At 41.4% G+C, this 26,725-nt stretch overlaps 1 protein-coding gene across 2 annotated transcripts in view; it reads left to right on the top strand.

The window, feature by feature from the left end:
* LOC129853492 (transmembrane protein 132C-like) overlaps nt 1-26,725 on the top strand; it is a 211,449-nt gene that overhangs the window by 35,917 nt on the left and 148,807 nt on the right. The window contains exon 2 of one of the 2 annotated variants that reach the window (XM_055919598.1): nt 328-1,216. The exons of the other annotated variant lie outside the window; for it this stretch is intronic. Within the exon in view, the coding sequence (XP_055775573.1) occupies nt 328-1,216 (889 nt within the window). The remainder of the gene's footprint in view (nt 1-327; nt 1,217-26,725) is intronic. 2 annotated transcript variants of the gene reach the window in all.

Here is a 26,725-nt window from a genome sequence, read left to right as displayed (position 1 = left end):
CAATGGTCCTGACTCCTGGAGTTAGTTTCCTTCATTTTAAGAATATCAAAACATTACAATAACCGTACACCATGAAATTACATCTACAACATAATTAAATGTATTGTAAAGTAGGCCTGACAGTAGCTTACATTAGTCAGTGTCATCTCTGCTGTCTGTGTGTAGTTCTATCAGGTCTGTCTGTTAAACTCCAGTCCAAATGGCTGTCACTCAGTATGACCATTCTAGTTTTACCGGAGGGAAGCTTTAGAGGAAATTTACAGGATGTACAACAAGCAAGCACTGTCTGAGCTTGTCCTGACTCAGCCCTTCTTTTCTGTCTTGTAGTAGCAGACTGTCGAGTCTTGGAGGGATTGCAGAGGTTTTCGTCCATCCCCACCTACTTGCCTGTCAACTACCAGGTGGTCAACGCAGAGTCTGCCTTCTTCCTGAAGGAGGCCAACCAGGAGTTTATGAGGAACTCCAGCCTGCTGTCGCGGACAGAGCCCTTCTTCATTTACCAGGCCCGCAGCATGCCCTCAGTAAACGCCAGCTATGGACCCCTCTCTGTGGAGCAGCCTGTCCCCCCGGAGCTCATCCAGAACCCTGGAGCCTTTGTGGCGTCCTCCATGTTCACCTTCAACTGGAAGGTGCAGACCTTCATCATTCAGGAAAGGATCTACCTGGCCAAGCCCAGGGTCCAGGTGCTGTTCTATGTGGCCGGCAGGGACTGGGACGACTACAGCGCCATCGACAAGCTGCCCTGCGTACGCATGTTTGCCTTCCATGAGACCCAGGAGGTGCGTGGCACCTGCCAGCTGAAGGGGGAACTGGGGCTGTGTGTAGCTGAGCTGGAGCCCCTGGCTGGCTGGTTCAGCCCCCCCAGTGTAGTGCCTGGGCGTCAGAGGACAATAGAGTTGGCCGAGGGAACCACCGTGGAGCTCTACTACATGTTACAGTCAACAGAGGCAGGGGAGTGCCACTCGGAGGAGGCCCGGAAAGGCAACTCCATCCGCTCGGATCAGGAGGGTCTGTTTGGCTCATCCACCTCCACCCCCATGAGGAGGATCGGCAGTGTGCGTCTATACCAGATCCCTGCCACTCCTTTCCTGACTGAACACAGGCTGGATAGTAACTTCCTGGTCATGGTGCCAGCCATGCCCATGAGGCAGAGGGACACTGTCTCTGCCTTCATCACTGCCTCAGCCTTCTCTCCTGTGGAAATGTTCACCCTAAGGTAAGACAATACTGTACATAAGCGTGCTCTGATATTAATGTTAATAATTAGACCTGTGCATATCTTCATACAAAGTGTCTCTGCAATTCTGTATTAAAGAGTGAAGAAATTGAGAAAGGAACAACTCTTTGTAGTACAAATCAAATCAAAGTTTATTTGTCACGTGCGCTGAATACAACATGTGTAGACCTTACAGTGAAATGCTTACTTACAGGCTCCAACCAATAGTGCAAAAAAGGTATTAGGTGAACAATAGGTAGGTAAAGAAATAAAACAACAGTTGTAATTTAAAACACCCTAGTTGTAATTCAATTAGCAAGGAGTATAGAGCAAGTGTAATGTTTGGCAGTTAGGCTGTTAGTTCTGATTTAATTATTACATTATCTCAGTGTTTTGGGGTCTCCAAAATTAAAGTTACTTTACTCATTTTAGCCAAGCTTATGTAATTCAGTGAAAACAGGGAGTGGAGCATCTCTATCTCAGATACATTCATTGAAGCTGTAAGTTGTAATTAGAATGTGCAGATGAGATTAAGTGATTTAGATAATTAACACACAATGCAAATGAGGATGTCATTAATTAAAATGCATTTCCATTAGCGTAATGACTGCAGGCCTGATCTTAATCACACTGGTTGGGAACATTTATAAACCATAAGAGATGCCGTGACTAAGGGTCAAGCCAATTTGTCAACCTGTGTAAATGAAAACAAGCCAACTGGCTGATTGGATTGTTTTCTGCGTAGGTGAGTGGAAATGCTGAAACTAGTTTAAGTTAGTTACACTATACTTTTCTCATCCTGAACTGTGGAAATAGAGGACAAGTTGTCATAAATGTCCAATATATTCCATTGTTCTCAGAGTCTAGATTTGATGTTGAATATCTCTCTCAGCGATCTCTGACTTTCACATGAAATCTAAATTATAATCTAAATAAAAACTAGAACATAACATTTCATCACCAGATATTTATTCTGGTGAGATGAGGTAATGGCAAGTTTGTAAATAATCTCTTTTTTTTATCCCATTAATAAAAAACTGGTCACACAGACTTAGCCTGTGGTGTTTATATTTGGCAGTAGTGTATTTTGTGATTACCAGTCTGTACTGGCCAGCTGAGAGATTCAGATATGGAGAGGCCTTTGGTTTCAGGCCTCTGCATGTTACTAGGTGATAAGAGTGTCCTCGTGTGTACATGTGTTAGGATGCCCAATCACCAGGACAAGAAAATACGTAGATCTCTTTATACACAACATTATTATGTTTTCTGTACTCAGTCCCTCAACTTCCACCACCACTGGCTGCATGGTGTCTTATTTTTACTATTTTCACAACCAGAATATGGGCATAGTAGCAAGTGATGGGGCGAACTGGCTGGGTTTTGATTAATTAACAAGTTGAAGTTGTGTTGAGGCTTGACCACTCACTGGCCAATCAGAATGGCTAAATATAGTTGAATTCGGAAGTTTACATACACCTTAGCCAAATACATTTAAACTCAGTTTTTCACAGTTCCTGACATTTAATCAGAGTAAAAATTCCCTGTCTTAGGTCAGTTAGGATCACCAGTTTATTTTAAGTGAAATGACAGAATTATAGTAGAGAGAATGATTTATTTCAGCTTTCATTTCTTTCGTCACATTCCCAGTGGGTCAGAAGTTTACACACATTCAATTAGTATTTGTTAGCACTGCCTTTAAATTGTTTAACTTGGGTCAAACGTTTCGGGTAGCCTTCCACAAGCTTCCCACAATAAGTTGGGTGAATTTTGGCCCATTCCTCCTGACAGAGCTGGTGTAACGGAGTCAGGTTTGTAGACCTCCTTGCTCGCACACGCTTTTTCAGTTCTGCCCACACATTTTCTATAGGATTGAGTTCAGGGCTTTGTTATGGCCACTCCAATACCTTGACTTTGTTGTCCTTAAGCAATTTTGCCACAACTTTGGAGTCAGGTTTGTAGGCCTCCTTGCTTGCACACACCTTTTTACTTCTGCCCACAAATTGTCTATGGGATTGAGGTCAGGACTTTGTGATGGCCACTCCAATACCTTGACTTTGTTGTCCTTAGGCCATTTTGCCACAATTTTGGGGTCATTGTCCATTTGGAAAACCCATTTGCGACCAAGCTTTAACTTCCTGACTGATGTCTTGAGATGTTGCTTCAATATATCCACATAATTTTTCTGCCTTATGATGCCATCTATTTTGTGAAGTGCACTTGTCCCTCCTGCAGCAAAGCACCCCCACAACATGATGCTGCCACGTCTGTGCTTCACCGTTGGGATGGTGTTCTTCGGCTTGCAAGCGTCCCCCTTTTTCCTCCGAACATAATGATGGTCATCATGGCTAAACAGTTCTATTTTTGTTTCATCAGACCAGAGGACATTTCTCCAAGTACGATCTTTGTCCCCATGTGCAGTTGCAAACCGTAGTCTGGATTTTTTTATGGTGGTTTTGGAGCAGTGGCTTCTTCCTTGCTGAGCGGCCTTTCAGGTTATGTCGGTATAGGACTCGTTTTACTGTGGATATAGATACTTTTGTACATGTTTCCTCCAGCATCTTTACAAGGTCCTTTGCTGTTGTTCTGGGATTGATTTGCACTTTTCGCACCAAAGTACGTTCATCTCTAGGAGACAGAACGTGTCTCCTTCCTGAGCGGTATGACGGCTGAGTGGTCCCATGGTGTTTATACTTGCTTACTATTGTTTGTACAGATGAATGTGGTACCTTCAGATGTTTGGAAATTGCTCACTTGGATGAACCAGACTTGTGGAGGTCTACAAAATAAATTCTGAGGTCTTGGCTGATTTCTTTTAAATTTCCCATGATGTCAAGCAAAGAGGCACTGAGATTGAAGGTAGGCCTTGAAATACATCCACAGGTACACCTCCAATTGACTCAAATTATGTCAATTAGCCGATCAGAAGCTTCTAAAGCCATGACATAATTTTCTGGAATTTTACAAGCTGTTTAAAGGCACAGTCAACTTAGTGTATGTAAACTTCTGACCCACTGCAATTGTGATACAGTGAATTATAAATGAAATAATCTTTCTGTAAACAGTTGTTGGAAAAAGTTATTGTGTCAAGCACAAAGTAGATGTGCTAACCGACTTGCCAAAACTATAGTTTAACTAGAAATTTCTGGAGTGGTTGAAAAACGAGTTTTAATGACTCCAACTTAAGTGTATGTAAACTTCTGACTTCAACTGTAAGTGGTTCCTTTAAGTTGTGTATTTATGGTATTTTATGTATTGCGTTGTCATCAACGGCAATTTGAATGTTAGTCTGTTATAGACTAGCTTGTTAAATAGCCTACAAAAATACAATAACAAAATGTAGGCCTATACCATATTTGCTAGATAAGATGAAAATGTTTTTGAACAGTAATTGCATGGCTTCAATATGGAAGTATATTGTTAACATAGCATTCGCACTGAAATAGGCCTACCGTAAAATGCATTATGTCTGAGCCATGGAAATGCCAAATGTTGTCAGTGAGCAAGATTACATTTACTATTGATAAGACCTAAAAAGACAGTGTATAATTCAAATCAAATTCTAATAAAATGAAACGACAACTTGTTTTAAATAAGCTATGTCTAAATACAGTTACAAGCACCATTATTGCTCCCCGTGTGCGTATAACATTGGGCCTAAGACAACGTAGACGATGGAAGGTTTTACGCACTTCCTACATTTTCACAGGAGCTGGGAAATTATGCAATATAAAGAGAAAGAGGGACTGTTCACTCACAGTTAATGACCCAAATATACATAGCTATAGCTTACCATCGCCTTTGATATGGCCAGTAGTGACTTTCCCATGTGAAAGGTAAACATACAAAGAGGAAAATATAGCCTACAAGGGGTTTCAGCACCATGGACAGCAATCGGAATTCCCGCGATTAACAGTTAGGTCCATAGCATTTTTACAAAATGATCACTGAAAAACAATAAGCAGTCTTTTTACATATCTTGATGTACCTAAACAGGCTTCTTTGACACCTTTCATGCAATGGGCATCACACATAATGAGTCCAAATGTTTCACAGGAGCTGGACAAAGATAATGTACAATATATAAAAAAGGAATGTCTGTTGACTGTTTTGCTGCTTGTGATATTTTAATAAAATATTGGTGATGTACTGTGTGTGCACCTCCACTGGCAAAATCAATCCCATAACCAAATGCGTTACTGCTAAGACCAGCTTTTGGTTGGTCTTAAATATCCCTAGTTGTGCTCACTGAAATTGGCATATTGGCACACGTTTTTAAGGACACACCTCAAATATTTCCACCCCTCCCAACTCAGCGCAGGAGAGCTGATATTAGACAGGTAAATTGCCGAACCTGACGTAAGTAGTGGTGTAGTGAAGGGTATACGCAAGTATACGCCGTATACCCACTTATTTTTCAGTGGGCATTGTGTATCCTCACTTCTTAATCCCCACAATGCATATGAAAATAGTGTAGTGGAGGTATACACCGTATCAATTAATAAGGCTGATGGAACAGATCAGAATGTTTTGCTTAAAATCTTCATAAACGACTATTTCTTCACATTTTAGGCGCAGCAACGTGCACACAGTGTGTAGACATGGGTCTACACACGAATGACACCATTCTACAATGCGCACCGCACATGCGAGCGGTTTCATGGACAGAGATGGAAATATCCATTCGAAATTTAGAAAGAGGAGAGATCTAAAGATGCAACAACTATCTGTCACGTTCCTGACCTTATTTCCTTTGTTTTTTCTTTGTTTAGTTGGTCAGGACGTGAGCTGGGTGGGCATTCTATGTTATGTGTTTCTATGTTGGGTTCATGTTCAATTAGCCTGATATGGTTCTGAATCAGGGGCAGGTGTTTTACGTTTCCTCTGATTGAGAACCATATTTAGGTAGGCTGTTCACACTGTTTGTTGGTGGGTGATTGTTCCTGTGTCAGTGTTTGTGCCACACGGGACTGTTTTCGTTCGTTTCGTTTATTTCATTCGTGTGTTCCTTCCTGTTCGTGCGTTCATGTTATATGTTCACAAGTTCAGGTCTGTTCACGTCGTTTATTGTTTTGTAGTTTGTTTAAGAGTTTTTCCGTCTTCGTCTTTCTTAAATAAACAAATATGTATTCAACCCATGCTGCGTTTTGGTCCGATCCATGCTCATCCTCAGACGAGGAGGAAAACGACCGTTACACTATCATTGGTTGCTAATATGGCTAGGATAATGCCTTTGTCTAGCAGCCAATGACAGAAAGTTTAAATAAGGGAAGTCTTTCTAAAATAATTACTTACACTTTTCTATGGAGGGATTTTGGCTCTAGGCAACTTTGGCTATAGGCAAGGTAAGACATGACTCAATTAAGTAACGGGAAAAATATAGCGATGCTCATTAGTAAGTTTACACACACAGTAATAATTAGATATTAAACTGATTATGGCATTTGGCAGATTATGCAATAGTCATGTAAACACCTTACACTGCTTATCTTAATCGGCGTAAAGTCAAAATCGAAGTAAGCATGCACAGATTAAAACACATCGATCCAGTGGCCATTTGCATCGATCCAGTGGCCATTTGTTTTGCAAACTCCATCTCATGTGCTATAGAAACACCTCTAACCAAACAACAGTTCTAGATGCCTGTGCACTTGAATTAAAGGGTAACTACACCAAAAAATCTAAACGTCTTAGATCTTTCCCAGACCTCAAAAGTGTTCTCCTGATGTGGATTAAGCATTGTTATGGATTTAGAACATGTTGATGTTTTTTATTTTTAAAAAGGGTGACAAAAATCAGATTTTCTTTTACAAATCTTAAGCATGTACATTTCTGACTCATTTTACAGCCTAATTTATATGTTTAAGTAGTAAGCCTACTATTAGCCTTCTTGCACAGTACAGCTTGGGTTGGTCTGACTGTGAAAGACCAATATGGGATTCATAATTGTAAGTGATTCAGGGCACCTTTCCTTTGCTGGGCGAGACATTTGGGAAGCTTTTGGCAGAATTAGGGCTGAAAAATGGCAGTGTGCCAGTTTTTACACTACGAAATTGCAAACTGACATGCGTTTGACACTAGTGCCTCCCTACCACCAGCCAAAAATAGTGCCCGTAGTCTCTCTACATAGTAAACAGTAACATACTATGAGCCACTTCATTCAGCAGTATACAGATCAAGCTCAATGTAATTACAGCCTGTCAGTGGTACTGTAAACAACTTTATCCTTACTCTCTGATTCCCACTCTCAATCTTCACCTCCCTCAACCCCATGTTTATTCAGAGACACATGCTGTGACAGAAACCAGAGATGAGAACTCATGTACAATCATAGCCAGCCAATGGGTTGTTTGATTGACACCTAATTTCTGGACCCTCTTGAATATTTGCATCTTGTTACAGCATGTCTAGTGTGATTGGAATAGAAGGAAGTTCGGATCTGGCCAAGATCCATGGGTGATTAAAAACTCAGAAGGAAAGATTATATCTTTATTCTTATTTGTATACTTACAAGTTAATTCAGACTGACAACATAAACAAGCAGATTGAAAGAATCTAATATGGATTGTGAAGTGATTGTGTAGATGTTTATTTATTTACTAACAGGAGAGAAAAGTGATCAAACTTGACAATCTATTCCTTGGAAGAATCATATTTGTCCTTACCTTTACCTTGGTTTTCTGGCTTAGATTTCCTGGAATTTCCTGATGTGTTACATGTTTCAGATGGAACAATCTCCTCCACCAGATCACAAAGGCCTGACCTGTAACTACTTGGAGGTGATAAGAGTCCAAATGACCACTGAATGACAAATTACTCTCTATAGGGTGAGACAGATATAGTCTCTCTTGTTTCCAGTCTCCCAGAGGAAGAATTATTTTCACCATGGTATATCTTTGCATGATCGGAAATTCTCCCCGTATTTAATTACAAAAGTGTCCGTCATTTTGAATGTTACTCTCAATATGAGTATCGGTTGATTCAATGCTGCTAACATGAGTCAGTGTTGAGATTTGCAATTACCAATGGCAATTACCGTAATGTATCTAAACAACTTGAACACGTTTTGAAATCAGAGAACATTGCTGTACACCATAATAAACATTCTGGCTGAATATGATTAAACTGGATTAGGCCTGATAATTGTTTATTCTTAGTTGATTCTCGCTTGATATTTTCATGCTGTGTTAAATTGATGAGTGGGTAGTAACAGAATCTCTACACAACTGATTGCACTATCAAGTCCAATTATGCCATTTCATCTTGTTTATGTGTATTGGATTCCTGCAACCGGGCCAATTCATCTCCTTTCAAAAGAACAAAATTAGAAAAAAGTATAGGAATAAGCCTAGCATCCACAATTTGAAGGGCAATTAACATAATGCAAGTAATACATAACATGAAGTCATTAGCATAATATGTTTTCAGCAATCATTGTAAGACTAGTATGGTTATAAGTCATTGATAATTTACTATCCCTCAGTATTAGATGGTTTATATGCAAATCAGATTATCCACAAAAGCTAGAATACAGACTTAGAATGATATTTTCCCCAGGACATAAAGCATATAGTATCATAAAGAAAGGCAAGTTCACTAAATAAAAGTGCCCTACTTACAAGCAATTCAATCACTCAGCGTGCTAACCGCCGACCAGACTATCTTTGTAGCCTATGTACTGTTGATCAACATCAACATCAATGGATTCTCCATATTGCTTGCATTTTGACGTAGATTGATGGGAGTCACACAATGACTTGCTATTAGAGGATGGTTACTATGTTCCTGTCTAATTATCTAAAGTAGCCTCCACATCCAAACAAGTGCAGAGTCCATCTCTAGAACAGGGAGATATGCATTAGATCTAAGGTAGCTCAATAACACAATGCCGTGTTTCATGATGAAACTCAATATGCTGAGACATTAAAAAGTGAGGATCATGTCTTAGAAGTTCTTGTGAAACAACCTCTGTGTGATCAGAAAGCTGTCATTAGATGCCTTTAGCATGGCCTCTTTCATCAGGGACAGCAGTGACTTCAGGTAGATTGAAAACAGTGCACTGATTCAGTATTGGAATCAATACATTGGCATGGAATAACACCATTTGATTACATGTTTCTTTCATGTAAGGTCTCAGGTTTTTATAGACTGAGACCATGTTTGTGTATGTGTGCGTGTCTGTGCGCATCGTGCAGTGCATGGCTGTGTGTATGCGGGTGTTGTGCATTATGTTGATTTGTTTGTGTGTGTCTGTGTTTACTTGTACCGCCAGATAAATACTGTTGCTTCTCCCCTCATAATTTGTTTGAATAATTTGCCCTCCACCAAGAACAATTTACAAACATTTGTCTGAAAGCAAATTTAAATAAAACTTGGAGCTGTTGCCTAAGGGAGCAATAGGGAAGTGTGTGTGTAACGTCTACGTCCAACTCACACTCTCAAACACTTAGATCCCCGGAACACAGTCCACTTTCCAGCTCACTCTCCAGATCCCAATCACCGGAATTCTAATCACCTGTTCACACACCTGCATGTCATCATCCCACACTATTTAGTTCAGTTCCTTGCACCCCATCACTGTGAGGTATTGTTTGTTTTTGAGACACACTTTTTCAGAGCTCTGGTTTTTCCCGTACTTCTCGCCTCCCGTGTATGATAGTTTTTGCCTGCTTCACTCACAACGCCTTTTGCATATTCCCTGCCAGTACTGTTGCCATTTTTGAACCTACCATGTATGACCTTTTGCCTGCCCCTGGACCCAGCTACTTACCTCCTCCTATGGTCCCCTTCAATAAATAGCTGCTGCGCTTTGCGCTTGAAACCAGCTCTCTGTCTCCCTCGTGTTCATTACAGAATACTTCACCGAAAACGGCGAATGGATTCAGCGGAACTGCAGCTACGTCTAGCCTGACAGGAGGAACGGATTGATGAACTCTGTGACCTCCTTCGCCAGTCCATTCCTGCTTCACCCATATCAGGTGCCACAGTCTCCTCTCGTTCATTCTCCACTATATCAATGCCTAATCAATACGACGGCTCCCCAGTGAAATGTCAAGGATTTATCATTCAGTGTAACCTGTACATAGACTATCACCCTGCTGACTTCACCTCTGACAAAGACAGGGTGGACTTCGTCATCTCCCTACTCACAGGCAAAGCTCTGTAATGGGTCACAGCCCTGTGGGCTGCTCAAGGTTCTGATCTGTCCTCTGAATCATGTTTCCACGCCCTCTTCAAGGAGGTGTTTGACCATTCAGTTTCTGGTCGTCACACCAGGGACCTGTTATGTGAGCTGCAGCAGGGCCGTCGCTCCACCACTGAGTATGCCCTTGAGTTCCGCACCATGGCTGCCGGCAGTGGATGGAGTGAACCAGCTCTCCTTACAGTCTACTGGAGGGGTCTTAATCAGGAGTTACAGACCGAACTAGCCTGCAGAGGAGATTTAACGGGCCTAAACCAATACATCTGGATGTCCATATCCATTGGAAACCTACAGGTGGACCGCAGCCCTATACAGTCGCCCATTGCCTGCGAGTCTTCCACACCCTTCTGTCATCCACCACGGTCCAATAGCCCCGAACCCATGCAACTCGACCGCGCCCCTCTCACGCCGGCCGAGAGACAATGGAGGTTACGTGAAAACCTGTGCCTCTATTGTGGAGAGAGTAACCACCTACCCACTAGCTGTCCGATTCGCTCCCCACGAGAGGGTGACCACAACCCCTCCACTTCTGCCCAGGTAAGCATCTCCACGTTTTTGAATATTGGCTCTTGCTAATGGGGTTTCTCAGTTTGTGGAGGGACTAGTGGACTCGGGGGCTGCAGGAAATTTCATTGACGAACAATTGGCACAACAGTTAAGAGTCAAACTAATCCCTGTTAATCCTCCCTTTAGGATTAATGCGCTGGACGGACAACCTCTCGGAACTGGTCTTGTGATTCGCATGACCGACGGTATCACCCTTCAGATTGGCATCCTTCACTCTGAGGTCATTCAGTTAATGGTACTGTCTTCACCTAAAGAACCCCTCATCCTCGGTCACCCCTGGCTAAGCCTTCACGATCCTGCCGTCTCCTGGCGACAAGGGGAACTGCTGTCATGGTCTCCCGCCTGTTTTAAGAACTGCTTCAGTCTACCCTGTCGAGCCACCTCTATAGAAGTGTCATGACATGGCCCTTTCTGGGTGTAGATCGTGGCTTCCACTTCTCTCACTCTCTCCCACACCCTGGTTCTGTTATCTCCGGTCGTACATTCCTGGCAGAGACTCTCTTCCCCTTTTCATGCAGAGAGAGGCCACAGAGTGAACAAAGGATTTCACGTGGCCAAACTCCTAAATCCCCAAAATGGGAAAATGAAACTATATGTCCACTTGTGGGAAGGGTCCGTGGACAGTTATGTTGAGTGTGTTTCATTTGGTGATCTCACGAAGGACAGGAAATACACAACTATATTTCTGAATATGTACGTTTCTCAATTATGGTGTTTGCATCTAATTGTTGTATAAAATTAATAAGTAAAGATTAAACTATTTGTGAAATGATGTGATGTTAACTTTTAATTTTGAGAGAATTGTATTCCCTGTAAAGTTTAACAAGTCAGCGGCCACACCCCTGTGAGCACAGACATGATCTGGCGTCATGAAACCGCCTTTTTCTATTGTTACGAATAAAAACCCCTCCTGAGGAAATCTTCAGACAACACATACCTCGGTGTAAGCTGAGGTGGCACAGGTTTGAGTACCAAGACTAAGCAAACCCACAGCAGGAGCTGTGATTGCGAATAGTTGAGTCCCAAAACTATACCACGTGGAGCATTGGCTACACGGCTGGAAATGGTTAAACTCTGACTATTGATCCCTAAAGAATAAGAGCAAATCTTAGATACTAATTACTAGTCTGCAGCTAGAAATTGTTAACCTGGGATGCGAATACCGACAACCGCGAAACATCTACTCTAAGAACAATGAACGCCTGACATATCCATTACAACAGACACTATCAGGAACCGCCGATAGAGAAACCACCATGAGTAACCAGAGACTCTCTGATGAACTGACTCTCCAACAGAGAAGACAACGACATACGGGCGTAAATATATTATTTGCAATTATTCCCGAATGAGGGAGCGTTCATGTGCAAAGGATTAGCATTTCAATTAAAATAATTATCCACTGTGTGTAGTGATCTATTTTGTCTTTCCCGTTCTTTCTCAGTCCACATCCCCTTCCCTTTGTCCAGCAAGCTGTCATATCGGTTTAGTCCACTAGGGGATCTTCCCTATCATTGTAAGTAACCGATATCTACTGTTTGTTTGTTTATGCAGTTCTGTGATTATTTAGTTAGTAAATAAATGATTAAGCCAATTTGTGTATGGATGATTCATAGTTTAGGCTGGGTTCATGCAGATAACCAAGAATTCTACGACATTTGAAATGAGACTGATGTAAGGTAAAGAATAATTCATTAATAGAAGACTAATTGATCGGATAATAAAATATCTGACAAGTTATATCCGAACATTCCAAACTAGAATGATGGAGGCCACTGTGTTCTTGGGTACCTTCAATGCTGCAGACATCTTTTGGTACCCATCTCCAGATCTGTGACTTGACACAATCCTGTATTGGAGCTCTACGGACAATTCCTTCGACCTCATGGCTTGGTTTTTGCTCTGACATGCGCTGTCAACTGTGGGACCTTATATAGATGGGTGTGTGCCTTTCCAAATCATGTCCAATCAATTGAATTTACCACAGGTGTATTCCAATCAAGTTTTAGAAATATCTCAAGGATTATCAATGGAAACAGGATGCACTTGAGCTCAATTTCAAGTCTGGGCTGAATACTTGTGGGGACAACATCACCAATGCAATTCCTAATGAAGCCAGTGGTTAGCTCGTTGATGTTATTGGTGGAGTATCAGAACATATTCCAATCAGCACTAGCAAGCTGTCTTTTAAAATATTTTACCTTTATTTAACTAGGCAAGTCAGTTAAGAACAAATTCTTATTTTCAATGACGGCCTAGGAACAGTGGGTTAACTGTCTTGTTCAGGGGCAGAACAACAGATTTTTACCTTGTCAGCTCAGGGATTCGTTCTTGCAACCTTTCGGTTACTAGTCTGACGCTCTAACCACTAGGCTACCTCCCGCCCCTGTTCTGTAGCATTTCTCTACCATTTCGCAACGGAGCGAGTCACGATTACTTCCTGTTTGAGCTTTTGCTTGTAAACAGGAAGCAGGAGTATGGAGTCATGATCTGGTTTGCCGAATGGGGGACGAGGGAGGGCCTTGTATGCATGCTTGTGGGTAGAGTAACAGTTGTCCATGACTTTATCTCCCCTAGTGGTGAAGTAGATGTGTTGATGGGAGTTGGGCATCACGTGTCTTAATGACACAGATTTTAAATCGTCAGCAACAAGTAAAGCAGCCTGCAGGTGCAAGTTTTCCCGGTTGTTTATAGCTTTGTACAGTTCGTTAAGTGCCAGCTTGTTTTTTAACTTGTCTTGAGTTAGAATGTATACAACAGTCACAATAGCAGCTGAAAACTCTCTTGGGAGGTGAAAGGGTTGGCATTTGACCATCAGGTATTCCAAGATGGGTGAGCAATGGGCCGAGACTTCCACTGCGCTCGAGTCGGCACACCATTTGTTGTTGTTGAAGATGCAAACACCTCCCCCAATCAATTTCCCTGATTGAGTACACTGCTGTACAGTCCTGTCCGCTCAGTGAAAGTGTGTGTGTGTGTGTGTGTGTGTACGCGGGACCGGATGCACACTCTGAAAGCCAAAAGCATGAACTACTTAGGGAGAATAAATTTGCCTCATCTTTAAAAGGCAATGCATCAGTAAGCACATTATCATTATGTGTGCTGATGGACAGTGAACAGTGAACTAATGTATGCAGCGATGGCCTGAAAAAGAAATCAGCAGGTGCAGGATACTATGACTCAGAGAATGCTCAGAGGAGGGGAATGGTGGGGAGTGGAGGAAGGGACTCGCAGAGATGCCAGGTCTTTACTAAAGTTTCAGGGCGAGTGTGTTTGAATGCTGGCAGGTGAGTGGGCTGTGGTAGTGCGTGGTGGACTGTGGCTGACTTGTCAAGTGAGTTAATTAGCTTTCTTAAGTTTTTCCTGGACAGATTTTACTTCTGATTATACAACAGCATGACCCATAATGCTTCAGTAACATTGCTCTACAGTTGAATTGGTTGTAGTCCCTCTCTTTCAATTCCTATCACAGAAAGGCATATCCTCAGCTTTTGCTCTAAACCTCTACTCTGCTCCAGGCCTTTAGATGGGGTTTATTCTTGGTCCCTTTAATTTAAGACTCGAATCAGGCACAAAGTAACCTAGTCCCGCACGCTCAAATCCTGCCCACTACATCCACATGTGTATCCTGCACCCTGTGGTGGTGGTGGTGCAGCTCAACTATCTTCCTCATCCATATCAGAGATCCAAAGGGAATATTGTCTCAATTCTCACCCCTCTGATGTATAACTGGTCGACAGCAGTGTACTCAGTATGAGTATCAGTATGGCCAACTAAGGCCAGGGTATAGGAAGTAGTGATGGGGGGGATAGATCAGAATTCTCTTCGATTATAATCACAGTCGTGTACATCCCCCCCAAGCAGACACCTCTACGGCCCCGAAAGAACTTCATTGAACTCTATATAAACTGGAAACCACATAACCTGAGGCTGCATTTATTGTAGCTGGGGATTTTAACAAGGCTAATCTGAAAACAGAGTTCCCTAAATTTTATCAGCATATCGAATGCCAACCCGGGTTGGGAAAATTCTGGATCATTGGTACTCACCTTATTTCATTATTAATTATTATTATTTATTTATATTTTTTATATTTATATTATTATTATATTATAGATTATTGTTATCTCACCTCATTTGCTCACATTGTATATAGACTTCTTTTTCTACTGTATTATTGACTGTATGTTTGTTTTACTCCATGTGTAACTCTGTGTTGTTGTATGTGTCGAGCTGCTTTGCTTTATCTTGGCCAGGTCGCAATTGTAAATGAGAACTTGTTCTCAACTTGCCTACCTGGTTAAATAAAGATGAAATAAATAAAAAATAAAAAATACTCGAACTTCCACGACGCAAACAAAGCCATCCCTCGCCCTCCTTTAGGCAAATCTGACCACGACTCGATTTGTTGCTCCCAGCCTATAGACAGAAACTAAAACAGGAAACGCCCGTGCTCAGGTCTGTTTAACGCTGGTCCGACCAATCTGATTCCACGCTTCAAGATTGCTTCGATCACGTGGACTGAGAAATGTTCCAGATAGCGTCGAACAACAACGTTGATGTATACGCTGATTCCGTGAGTGAGTTTATTAGCAAGTGCATCGGTGATGTTGTACCATCAGCGACTATTAAAAACTTCCCCAACCAGAAACCGTGGATTGATGGCAGCATTTGCGCAAAAATGAAAGCGTGAACCATTGCTTTTATTCAGGGAACGGCGACCGGAAACATGCCCGGATACAAACAGTGTAGCTATTCCCTCCGCAAGGCAATCAATCAAGCTAAGCATCAGTATAGAGACAAAGTAGAGTCGCAATTCAACGACTCAGACACGAGAGGAATGTGGCAGGGTCTAAAGTCAATCACAGACTACAAAAAAAAACCCAGCCCTGTCATGGACCCCGATGTCTTGCTTCCAGACAAACCAAACAACTTCTTTGCTCGCTTTGAGGACAATACAGTGCCACCAACATGGCCCGCTACCAAAACCTGCGGACTCTCCTTCACCGCAGCCAACGTGAGTAAAATATGTAAACGTGTTAACTTCTTGCGACTACAGGGGGGTGCTGTTTTCTCATTAGCATAATTGCATTACAGATTAAACGGCTTCCTACTAAATTCTTTATCGTACAATATGCATAGTATTACTATTATTGGATAGAAAACAGTCTCTAGTTTCTATAGGCGTTGGAATTTTGTCTCTGAGTGGAACAGAACTCATTCTACAGCAATTTCCCTGACATGGAGTCAGATTTCACACATTTTGGCCCCTGATCTGGAGTCAGTTTAAAGGCCACTGTGAACGCTATCAGGATACGGACACTGCTTACGTCTTCCCCTGGATGCCTTTACGTGATGACGATTTGAATGGTATCGATTGCGCAGTCACAGCCCCTATAAAACAAAAACACGTGTAGGTAGTTACTCCTTTCCAGCTGCGTCGGACGCACGGTGGACACCGACCCGTTCTTTTTCCAAGCATTAGTGTAGCCAGTTATATTTCTCCGGTCATGTTTCTACTCGTTATAGGAGTTAAAAACATCATAAGGTAGTTAATTTAAACCGTTTTATAGCAATTTATATCCGTTTAGTGCGATTTTGGGACATTTATTTCTGAGACACTGTGAATCTCTGGGCACGGTTCCAGTTCATGCCGAACGCAATGGGCATTTCTACATGGCAAGAGGACAGCTTTCGACCAAAAGACGATTAGACCCAAGAAAGGATTCTTTGCCCAAGATTCTGATGGAAGAACAGCTCAAAGTAGGAACAATTTATTATGATAAATCGTGTTTCTGTCGAGAAATGTTAATCGCTTATGACGCCATCTTGCTAGACGTAGCTTCGCTTGGCGCAAACTGTATTGAAAAGTAAGGATAATTAAAAAAATGTAAATCAGCGATTGTATTAAGAATTAAATTGTCTATCAATCGCTGTCCACCCTATATTTTTTAGTCACGTTTATGAGTATTTATGTAAACGACTAGATCACTGTCTAATATGGCGCACGACATTGTCTGACCAGCTGGGCAACTTTTGTCATTGTCTAACCATGATTTTGGTGGCTAAATATGCACATTTTCGAACAAACGGTATATGTATGTTGTAATGTGATGTTACAGGAGTGTCATCTGAAGAATTCTGAGAAGGTTAGTGAAAAAATTAATATATTTTGGCGATGTTTACGTTATCGCTCTCTTTGGCTAGAATCAATGCTCTGGTAACGTTTGCATATGTGGTATGCTAATATAACGATTTATTGTGTTTTCGCTGTAAAACACTTAGAAAATCTGAAATATTGTCTGTATTCACAGGATCTGTGTCTTTCGATTAGTGTATGCTGTGTATTTTTACGAAATGTTTGATGATTAGTAATTAGGTAAACACGTTGCTCATTGTATTTATTCTAGTCCATTTGTGACGGTGGGTGCAATTGTAAACTCTGATATCTACCTGAAATATGCACATTTTTCTAACAAAACCTATCCTATACCATAAATATGTTATCAGACTGTCATCTGGTGAGGTTTTTTCTTGGTTAGTGGCTATCAATATCTTAGTTTAGCCGAATTGGTGATAGCACCTGATGGAGTAAGAAACTGATGGAGTTAGAAAAGTGGTGTCTTTTGCTAACGTGTTTAGCTAATAGATTTACATATTTTGTCTTCCCTGTAAAACATTTTAAAAATCTGAAATGGTGGCTTTATTCACAGGATCTGTATCTTTCATTAGGTGTCTTGGACTTGTGATTTAATGATATTTAGATGCTACTATTTAATTGTGACGTTATGCTAGCGATGCCAATCAGTGTGGGGGGGGGGGGGGGGTGCTCCCGGACCCGGGGTAGGTGCTCGTTAGAGGTTAACCCTCACAAGGCTGCAGGCCCAGACGGCATCCCTAGCCACGTCCTCAGAGCATGCGCAGACCAGCTGGCTGGTGTGTTTACGGACATATTCAATCAATCCCTATCCCAATCTTCTGTTCCCACATGCTTCAAGAGGGCCACCATTGTTCCTGTTCCCAAGAAAGCTAAGGTAACTGAGCTAAACGACTATCGCCCCATTGCACTCACTTCCGTCATCATGAAGTGCTTTGAGAGACTAGTCAAGGATCATATCACCTCCACCCTACCTGATACCCTAGACCCACTCCAATTTGCTTACCGCCCCAATAGGTCCACAGACGACGCAATCGCAATCACACTGCACACTACCCTAACCCATCTGGACAAGAGGAAAACCTATGTAAGAATGCTGTTCGTTGACTACAGCTCAGCATTTAACACCATAGTACCCTCCAAACTCGTCATTAAGCTCGAGACCCTGGGTCTCGACCCAGCCCTGTGCAACTGGGTCCTGGACTTTGACGGGCCGCCCCCAGGTGGTGAGGGTAGGTAACAACATCTCCTCCCCGCTGATCCTCAACACTGGGGCCCCACAAGCGTGCGTTCTCAGCCCCCTACTGTACTCCCTGTTCACCCATGACTGCATGACCATGCACGCCTCCAATTCAATCATCAAGTTTGCGGACGACACTACAGTGGTAGGCTTGATTACCAACAACGACAAGACTGCCTACAGGGAGGAGGTGAGGGCCCTCGGAGTGTGGTGTCAGGAAAACAACCTCACACTCAATGTCAACAAAACAAAGTAGATGATTGTGGACTTCAGGAAACAGCAGAGGGAGCACCCCCTATACACATCGACGGGACAGTAGTGGAGAAGATGGAAAGTTTAAAGTTCCTCGGCGTACACATCACTGACTAACTGAAATGGTCCACCCAGACAGACAGCGTGGTGAAGATGGCGCAACAGCACCTCTTCAACCTCAGGAGGCTAAAGAAATTTGGCTTGTCACCAAAAACACTCACAAACTTTTACAGATGCACAATCGAGAGCATACGGTCGGGCTGTATCACTGCCTGGTACGGCAACTGCTCCGCCCACAACCGCAAGGCTCTCCAGAGGGTAGTGAGGTCTGCACAACGCATCCCTGGGGGCAAACTACCTGCTCTCCAAGACACCTACACCACCCGATGTCACAGGAAGGTCAAAAAGATCATCAAGGACAACAACCACCCGAGCCACTGCCTGTTCACTCTGTTATCATCCAGACGGTCAGTACAGGTGCATCAAAGCAGGGACCGAGAGACTGAAAAACAGCTTCTGTCTCAAGACCATCAGACTGTTAAACAGCAATCACTAACATTGAGTGGCTGCTGCCAACATACTGACTCAAATCTCTAGCCACTTTAATAATAAAACATTGGATGTAATAAATGTATCACTAGTCACTTTAAACAATGCCCCTTTATATAATGTTTACATACCTTACATTACTCATCTCATATGTATATACTGTTCTCTATACCATCCACGGCATCGCTCATCCATATATTTTTATGTACATATTCTGATTCATTCCTTTACACTTGTGTGTATAAGACAGTTTTTGTGAAATTGTTAGATTACTTGTTAGATATTACTGCATGGTCGGAACTAGAAGCACAAGCATTTCGCTACACTCGCATTAACATCTTCTAACCATGTGTATGTGACCAATAACATTTTATTTTATTTGATACAGTTGCAGTTGAAGTCGGACGTTTACATACACCTTATCCAAATACATTTAAACTCAGTTTTTCACAATTCCTGACATTTAATCCTATTAAAAGTTCGGATCACCACTTTATTTTAAGAATGTGAAATGTCAGAATAATAGTAGAGATAATGATTTATTTCAGCTTTTATTTCTTTCATCACATTCTCAGTGGGTCAGAAGTTTACATACACTCAATCAATATTTGGTAGCATTGCCTTTCAATTTTGGACCATTCCTCCTGAAAGATCTGCTGTATCTGAGTCAGGTTTGTAGGCCTCCTTGCTCGCACAAGCTTTTTCAGTTCTGCCCACATATTTTCTGCAGGATTGAGTTCAGGGCTTTGTGATGGCCACTCCAATACCTTGACTTTGTTGTCCTTAAGCCTTTTTGGCACAACTTTGGAAGTATGCTTGGGGTCATTGTCCATTTGTAAGACCGATTTTCGACCAAGCTTTAACTTCCTGACTGATGTCTTGAGATGTTGCTTCAATATATCCACATCATTTTCCGTCCTCATGATGCCATCTATTTTGTGAAGTGCACCAGTCCCTCCTGCAGCAAAGCACCACCACAACATGATGCTGCCACCCCCGTGCTTCACGGTTGGGATGGTGTTCTTCGGCTTGCAAGCCTCCCCATTTTCCCTCCGAACATAACGATGGTCATTATGGCCAAACAGTTATATTTTTGTTTCATCAGACCAGAGGACATTTCTCCAAAAAGTACGATCTTTGCCCCATGTGCAGTTGCAAACCGTAGTCTGGATTTCTTTATGGTGGTTTTGGAGCAGTGGCTTCTTCCTTGCTGAGCGGCCTTTCAGGTTATGTCGATATAGGACTCGTTTTACTTTGGTTATAGATCCTTTTGTACCTGTTTCCTTCAGCATCTTCACAAGGTCCTTTGCTGTTGTTCTGGGATTCATTTGCACTTTTCGAACCAAAGTACATTCATCTCTAGGAGACAGAACATGTTATGACGGCTGTGTGGTCCCATGGTGTTTATTATTGCGTACTATTGTTTGTACAGATGAACGTGGTATCTTTAGGATTTTGGAAATTGCTCTCAAGGATAAACCAGGCATGTCGAGGTCTACAAAAATAAATTATGAGGTCTTGGCTGATTTATTTAGATTTTCCCATGATGTCAAGCGAAGAGGCACTGAGTTTGAAGGTAGGCCTTGAAATACATTCACAGGTACACCCCCAATTGACTCAGACAATGTCAATTAGCATATCAGAAGCTTCTAAAGCAATGACATCCTTTTCTGGAATTTTCCAAACTGTTTAAAGGCACAGTCAACTTAGTATATGTGTAAACTTCTGACCCACTGAATTTGTGATACAGTGAATTATAAGTGAAATAATCTCTGTAAACAGTTGTTGGAAAAATGACTTGTGTCATGCACAAAGTAGATGTCCTGACTGACTTGCCAAACCTGTAGTTTGTTAACAAGAAATTTGTGGAGTGGTTGAAAAACGAGTTTTAATGACTCCAACCTAAGTGTATGTAAACTTCCGACTTCAACTGTATATACATCAATATTATTTTCTAGGATATCATAACGATACTTTAACTGCAAGTATCAATTTGTAAAAAATGTAATACTGTAAAACATCAATTAAACACTGAGTCGCATAGCCAACTGTCCCTTTTAATAGTCGGGCAACAGCACAGATTTCCGCAAATAAACGCCTCTTTCACATAAACGGCAGTTCTAAAGACATTTTTTACGAGGTGAACATTAATTGTTTACGAGGCTTAATGTTTGATTATATACATTCAGTAATTCCGTAATGACTTGAAAGAATGATGGCAATCATCCATTTTTATCACCAGCAAGAAACTGCTATCCATTGGCTGCTAACAGCTGAGAACAGCTAGCTAACAGCAAGCACAAAAACAGTCAACGACTTCGGGAGTACAGACCCCTAGAAATCGGTTGAAAGTAAGATCTGCCGAAAATGCAAAGTCAAAGACAATAATATTTATTCTGTCAAGGAAGCTCTAGGAATAGTCTTGGTGGTTCCAATGTTTTGGTACCCGTCCCCAGATCTGTGCCTTGACACAATCCAGTTTCGGGGGTCTACAGACAATTCCTTCAAACTCATGGCTTGGTTTTTGCTCTGACATGCACTGTGAACTGTGGGACCTTATATAGACTGGTGTGTGCCTTTCCAAATCATGTCCAATCAATTGAATTCACCACAGGTGGACTCCAATCAAGTTGTACATAGCTATGTAAATGTGATATTTCTGCCCTAGTAGAAAGGTGAGGGACTTCTACCGTGGCCTGGGCCTGAATGGTGCACTGCTTTAAACTGGACCCAGATTCACTGTCTGCTCAGGGTTTATAGGGGAAGGTCTCTCTCTGTGAGTGTGCTTACTGCATACCAGACTGTAACATGGCTGATTCCCTTACTAGCGTTATTCTCTCTCTCTCTCTCTCTCTCTCTCTCTCTCTCTCTCTCTCTCTCTCTCTCTCTCTCTCTCTCTCTCTCTCTCTCTCTCTCTCTCTCTCTCTCTCTCTCTCTCTCTCTCTCTCTCTCTCTCTCTCTCTCTCTCTCTCTCTCTCTCTCTCTCTCTCTCTCTCTCTCTCTCTCTCTCTCTCTCTCTCTCTCTCTCTCTCTCTCTCTCTCTCTCGTAAAATACTTGGGACAATAATTACAGAATTAGATGGTAATAAATGCTCATGTGTACAATAATGGACAACATTAACCAATGCCTTTGTCGAAATATACTACCTGGCTTATTGTGTAAAAAGGACAAGCGAGTGAGTTTCTATCCAACAGCTAATGTTAAACTATTCTGATCTGTCCCAGAGGCCTGACACTTACACCAGACCCATAATGGTGTAATCTCATTTGAGACATAATCATCTACTATAAACAGCTATGAAATCAGTCGCTATTTCAGTTGGAGTGCAAGATAGAGATGAAAGCCCAAGTGAATGCCGCTTAATGTAATGGCCAGTATCATTGCCCTACGCATAGCCGACCACATTCTGATGAAGCTATTATTTTATATGAAATTGAGATGTAAGCACCCCAGAGATCAGATGGTTGAGATGAGATAAAATATCCAAACCTAAGGTGGATTGACATGAGTTTGAGTGAAATGATGGATTTGATGTGAGATCTGCCAATTGGCAGTTGTGTTTGTGAGTGGTTCCGCAACATTCAAAATTAATCACAAATTGCAGCTGGCATAAACGAAAAACTATTTTCTTACTACAATTCCAATGGCCAATAGAGCCATTACCAGAGGCATGGATCAGTTTGATTATCGTTTGTCTGATTTTGCAGCTGCCCAATTGCTCAGTGCGCTGGATTTAATTTGTTCATCTGAGCTTGTGAGCACAATGATAAATGGGTTCAGTAGAGAGGGACAAAAACCCAGCCCATCTGAGCACAGAGCAGATAGTTTTACTGGTGGCAATTCTCCTCACGTATTTAATAAGGCAGCACGGAGGCGCCAGTATGTGTCAAAATCTGACACCTTTTCTGCTGAGCTAGCCTATTGGAATTTAGCCCATTAATGTCTTACATTTTTATAAGCTGGCAGATTGGATCACATGTGCATCTGTGGCCCAGCCAGCAACCCACTGGGAAAAAACTGGTTGAATCAATGTTATTTCCATGTCATTTCAACAAATAAATTCAATGTGAGGACGTTGAGTCAACTGATTAGATTTGCAAAAATGTCATCAACGTAAGGGAGTTTCGTCTTTTTCTCACCCAACTATTAACCCAAATCTAATAACATGGCACATTTTTTTGTTGATTTCATGTTGTATTCACCTTAGTTGACAACTCAACCAAATGTAAATCATAACTAGACGTGTAACTTGATAGAGATTCTGTTGACAAACACTCGTGCCAAAGTTCCACCTTCTGTCCGGAGAGAAATAATGTACCACACTGAGCTGAGCTGAGCAGAGCAGGGCTCTGTCCATCCAACCCTATTGGTCTGTCACCCACCCACCACACTGCATGCAGATCCAAAGGGATACTTATCATCTGCAAAAACCCATGCACAATGCAATGCTGTTGTTCAGTATGTGGCCCTTGCCCAGACTGTGCAGATGAAATCACTACTGACATGGCCTGTGTTTGAATTATTCTTCTGATGTTGACTAAATATAACTCTTCTTCTTCTCCTCATTGTGAATATGAATATGCTAATCGAAAGCTGACAAGTGTGTGACACCTCCCAGGTATTAATGTTCTCTGTGGGAAGTTAATGGAGGTCAGACTCTTGATGCTGATGAAAACACTGATAAGAATAGAGTTCTAAGGAATGGATCTCCACACATGTTCTGATGTTCTATCTTAATAAATACATGCATTCAAGTGAATTGTTTTTGTGCAGAACGACTGAATTATATCATGATCATATATTCTATTCAATAGAGAGGACTAATTAATGGGTCAACTTATTAAATCACCATAGTACTGTATTTCCTTGCTGCAGCCCCCTTTTTACTCTTCTCTGATCAAAGCAGTGGTTGTTATAATTAATTGCAATCTCTAATCCAGACTCATGTTATGTGGCCTTTGTCCAACTCTAATTTCATTATTTTGCTCATTGTATTAATTGATTCAAGTTCACCTTAGATGTTCAGGAAAAGCATGCTGAATCACACAAGTAAGCATTAGCGCTGATGGCATAGCATTTTAATTAGGGAATCTGAAAACCTGGTAAAACAAGGATTTTTTTATCATCTTGCAAAGACCTAATCCCAAGGGAAAGTAATCTTCAAGTGATCAAGCAGCTGTTATGGGAAAATTACATTAGGAAGACATAAATAATCATCTGATTTTGGATAGACTTAAAATGATTTAAAAAAGGTAACAAAACATGTCCATGTTAGTAAACATGAATAAAGCTAACAATGTCTATTCACAGAGTCTGTGAATAGACATAGACAAAAATCTGACTCAAAGCATACACGTATAGATAATTAATCTGATTTGTTTTTACCTTAGGCAAGTCAGTTAAGAACAAATTCTTATTTTCAATGACAGCCTAAGAGCAGTGGGTTAACTGCCTTGTTCAGGGGCAGAACAACAGAGTTTTACCTTGTCAGCTCAGGGATTTGATCTTGCAACCTTTCAGTTACTAGTCCAATGCACTAACCACTAGGCTACCTGCCGCCCTACTAGGGTGTGTAGCACAAATCAACTCTCTTCCTCTGGGGTGGGTGGTGTGAGGAAGAGCACAAAGATACTGGTCTCCTCTTTAGATAATAATATTACATATATCATTTTGCGTATGGAGATAAAAGAAAATCTGAGTTTAGCTCCTTACAACAGCTGTATAAAAATCTGTCAATTAAGAAATAAACTGATCAAGGTTGCTCTCCCTTATATACTTTTATATTAACCATCTGTTCATTTTCCTTGATATTTTCAAAAAGATCACCATGCAGGGTAATATATGTGTTGTAAATTGGGACACAGAAAGTAACATAACATTTCCCTTAATTGATGTTAGTACTAGATTGACAGAATGTACAATATATCTCCAGGCTCCATATACAGCGCCTAGTAAAAAATCTGCACACCCCTTGATCAGTTTTGACATTTTGTGGTGGCAGCATCATGTTATGGGTATGCTTGTCACCGGCAGAGACTGGAGAGTTTGTCAGTATTAAAAGAAGTATGGAACGAGCAACGCCCAGGTAAAAAGTTAGAGGAAACCCTGCCTCAGACTTCTGAATACCTAGCCCTGGGATAGAGCCTTTTATTTGAGCGGGACTATTACATACATTTGAATGCCAAAGACACACCAGAATGGCTTTCCAATAGGTGTTGAGTGTTCTAGTCTCAGTCCTCTGACTTAAATCTGCTTGAAAAGGTTTTAATATTGCTGCCCGTCAATGATTCTCAAGCAAATCTACTGAGCTTGAACTATTTCTACTGCGCTTGAGCAAAAACAATGGATTTAATGTTGCCCTAAGAGTTGTGCAAAGTTGGTAGAATCTTATTCAAAATGATTCACAGCTTTAATGGCTGCCAAAGGTACTTCCACCAGGTATGAACTACGTGTAAAGACAAACACAATCAATACTTTTTTACATTTATTGTTATTCATTTGGAAATGTTCTATACTTTGTCTTTCACTTTGAAAATGTGAAGTAGATTTTGAGATCAAATTTTAAGGCAGCAAAATGTGAAAACTGTGTAACGGGTTGTGTATACTTTCACTAGGCACTCTACCTCAAGTAGGTTATCCTTGTAAATTTCCAGTAAAGTGCATTTCATGAATTCTCATTAATTAACCTCATTTGAAAAATGTGAGAATTCTTACTACGAAATTGATTTCCATTTAATTTGAATGTCAAGTGCATTCTGTCACAACTTTGTATCATATTAGTGAATAGATTCAGGAATGCATATAGACATGAAATAATAGAGTTATATGCTATAATCCGAAGTCTGGGCTTTTAAAATAATTAGTCATGATGGTGTGCTATGTGATGTGTGAAAAGCCCAAGGACACAACCTCTTGTGGGAGCCCATATAATCACTGTCTGCTCTGTTTCTCTATTGATCCTAAAAGGGAGAGTTCTGTTACTTCAGCCACGGGCAGAGTGGGATTTTAATCCTTTTTATCTGAAGAATATCTTATGATTTCAGTATCATTATCTGTTCACAGACACAACTGTGTTTAGCCTGATATGTAACTCTATCTTGCCTAAGCATGAGCATCTCCTCTGTGAGATGGGTGGTGTGGTGTACCTAACCCTGTGTATCCCTGGTATATTTACCTATAGCCTGAAGGTAGTGTGGTCAATCATGTACCCTTCTGTGCTGGAGGGTATTTATTTCTAACCTGTTGCACATACAATATAAATTATCCATAATCTCTGGCATCTACTGATGACCTCCCCCCATAGTCTCTGTTGGAAACCCCTCCAAATACAGGATTGGCCCGGATCATCCTCCTAGACTGTGTTAGATCTATTTGGGATGTTTATCTGTCAGTCTGTCTGGCTGCATCCAGAGATCAGGCCAGATAGACTAACCGTGCCCTCTCCTCTCTGATCAGAGTAACACACTGAGCATTGCATGCCATCAGCACTGCCAGTTCCTTCTTGCTCCTCTCTAACCTACATCAAATAATATGGATTAGTGAAT

Source organism: Salvelinus fontinalis, chromosome 4 (genome assembly GCF_029448725.1).
Source record: "Salvelinus fontinalis isolate EN_2023a chromosome 4, ASM2944872v1, whole genome shotgun sequence".
NCBI lineage: Eukaryota > Metazoa > Chordata > Actinopteri > Salmoniformes > Salmonidae > Salvelinus > Salvelinus fontinalis.
This window is presented reverse-complemented; position numbering and strand designations above follow the sequence as displayed.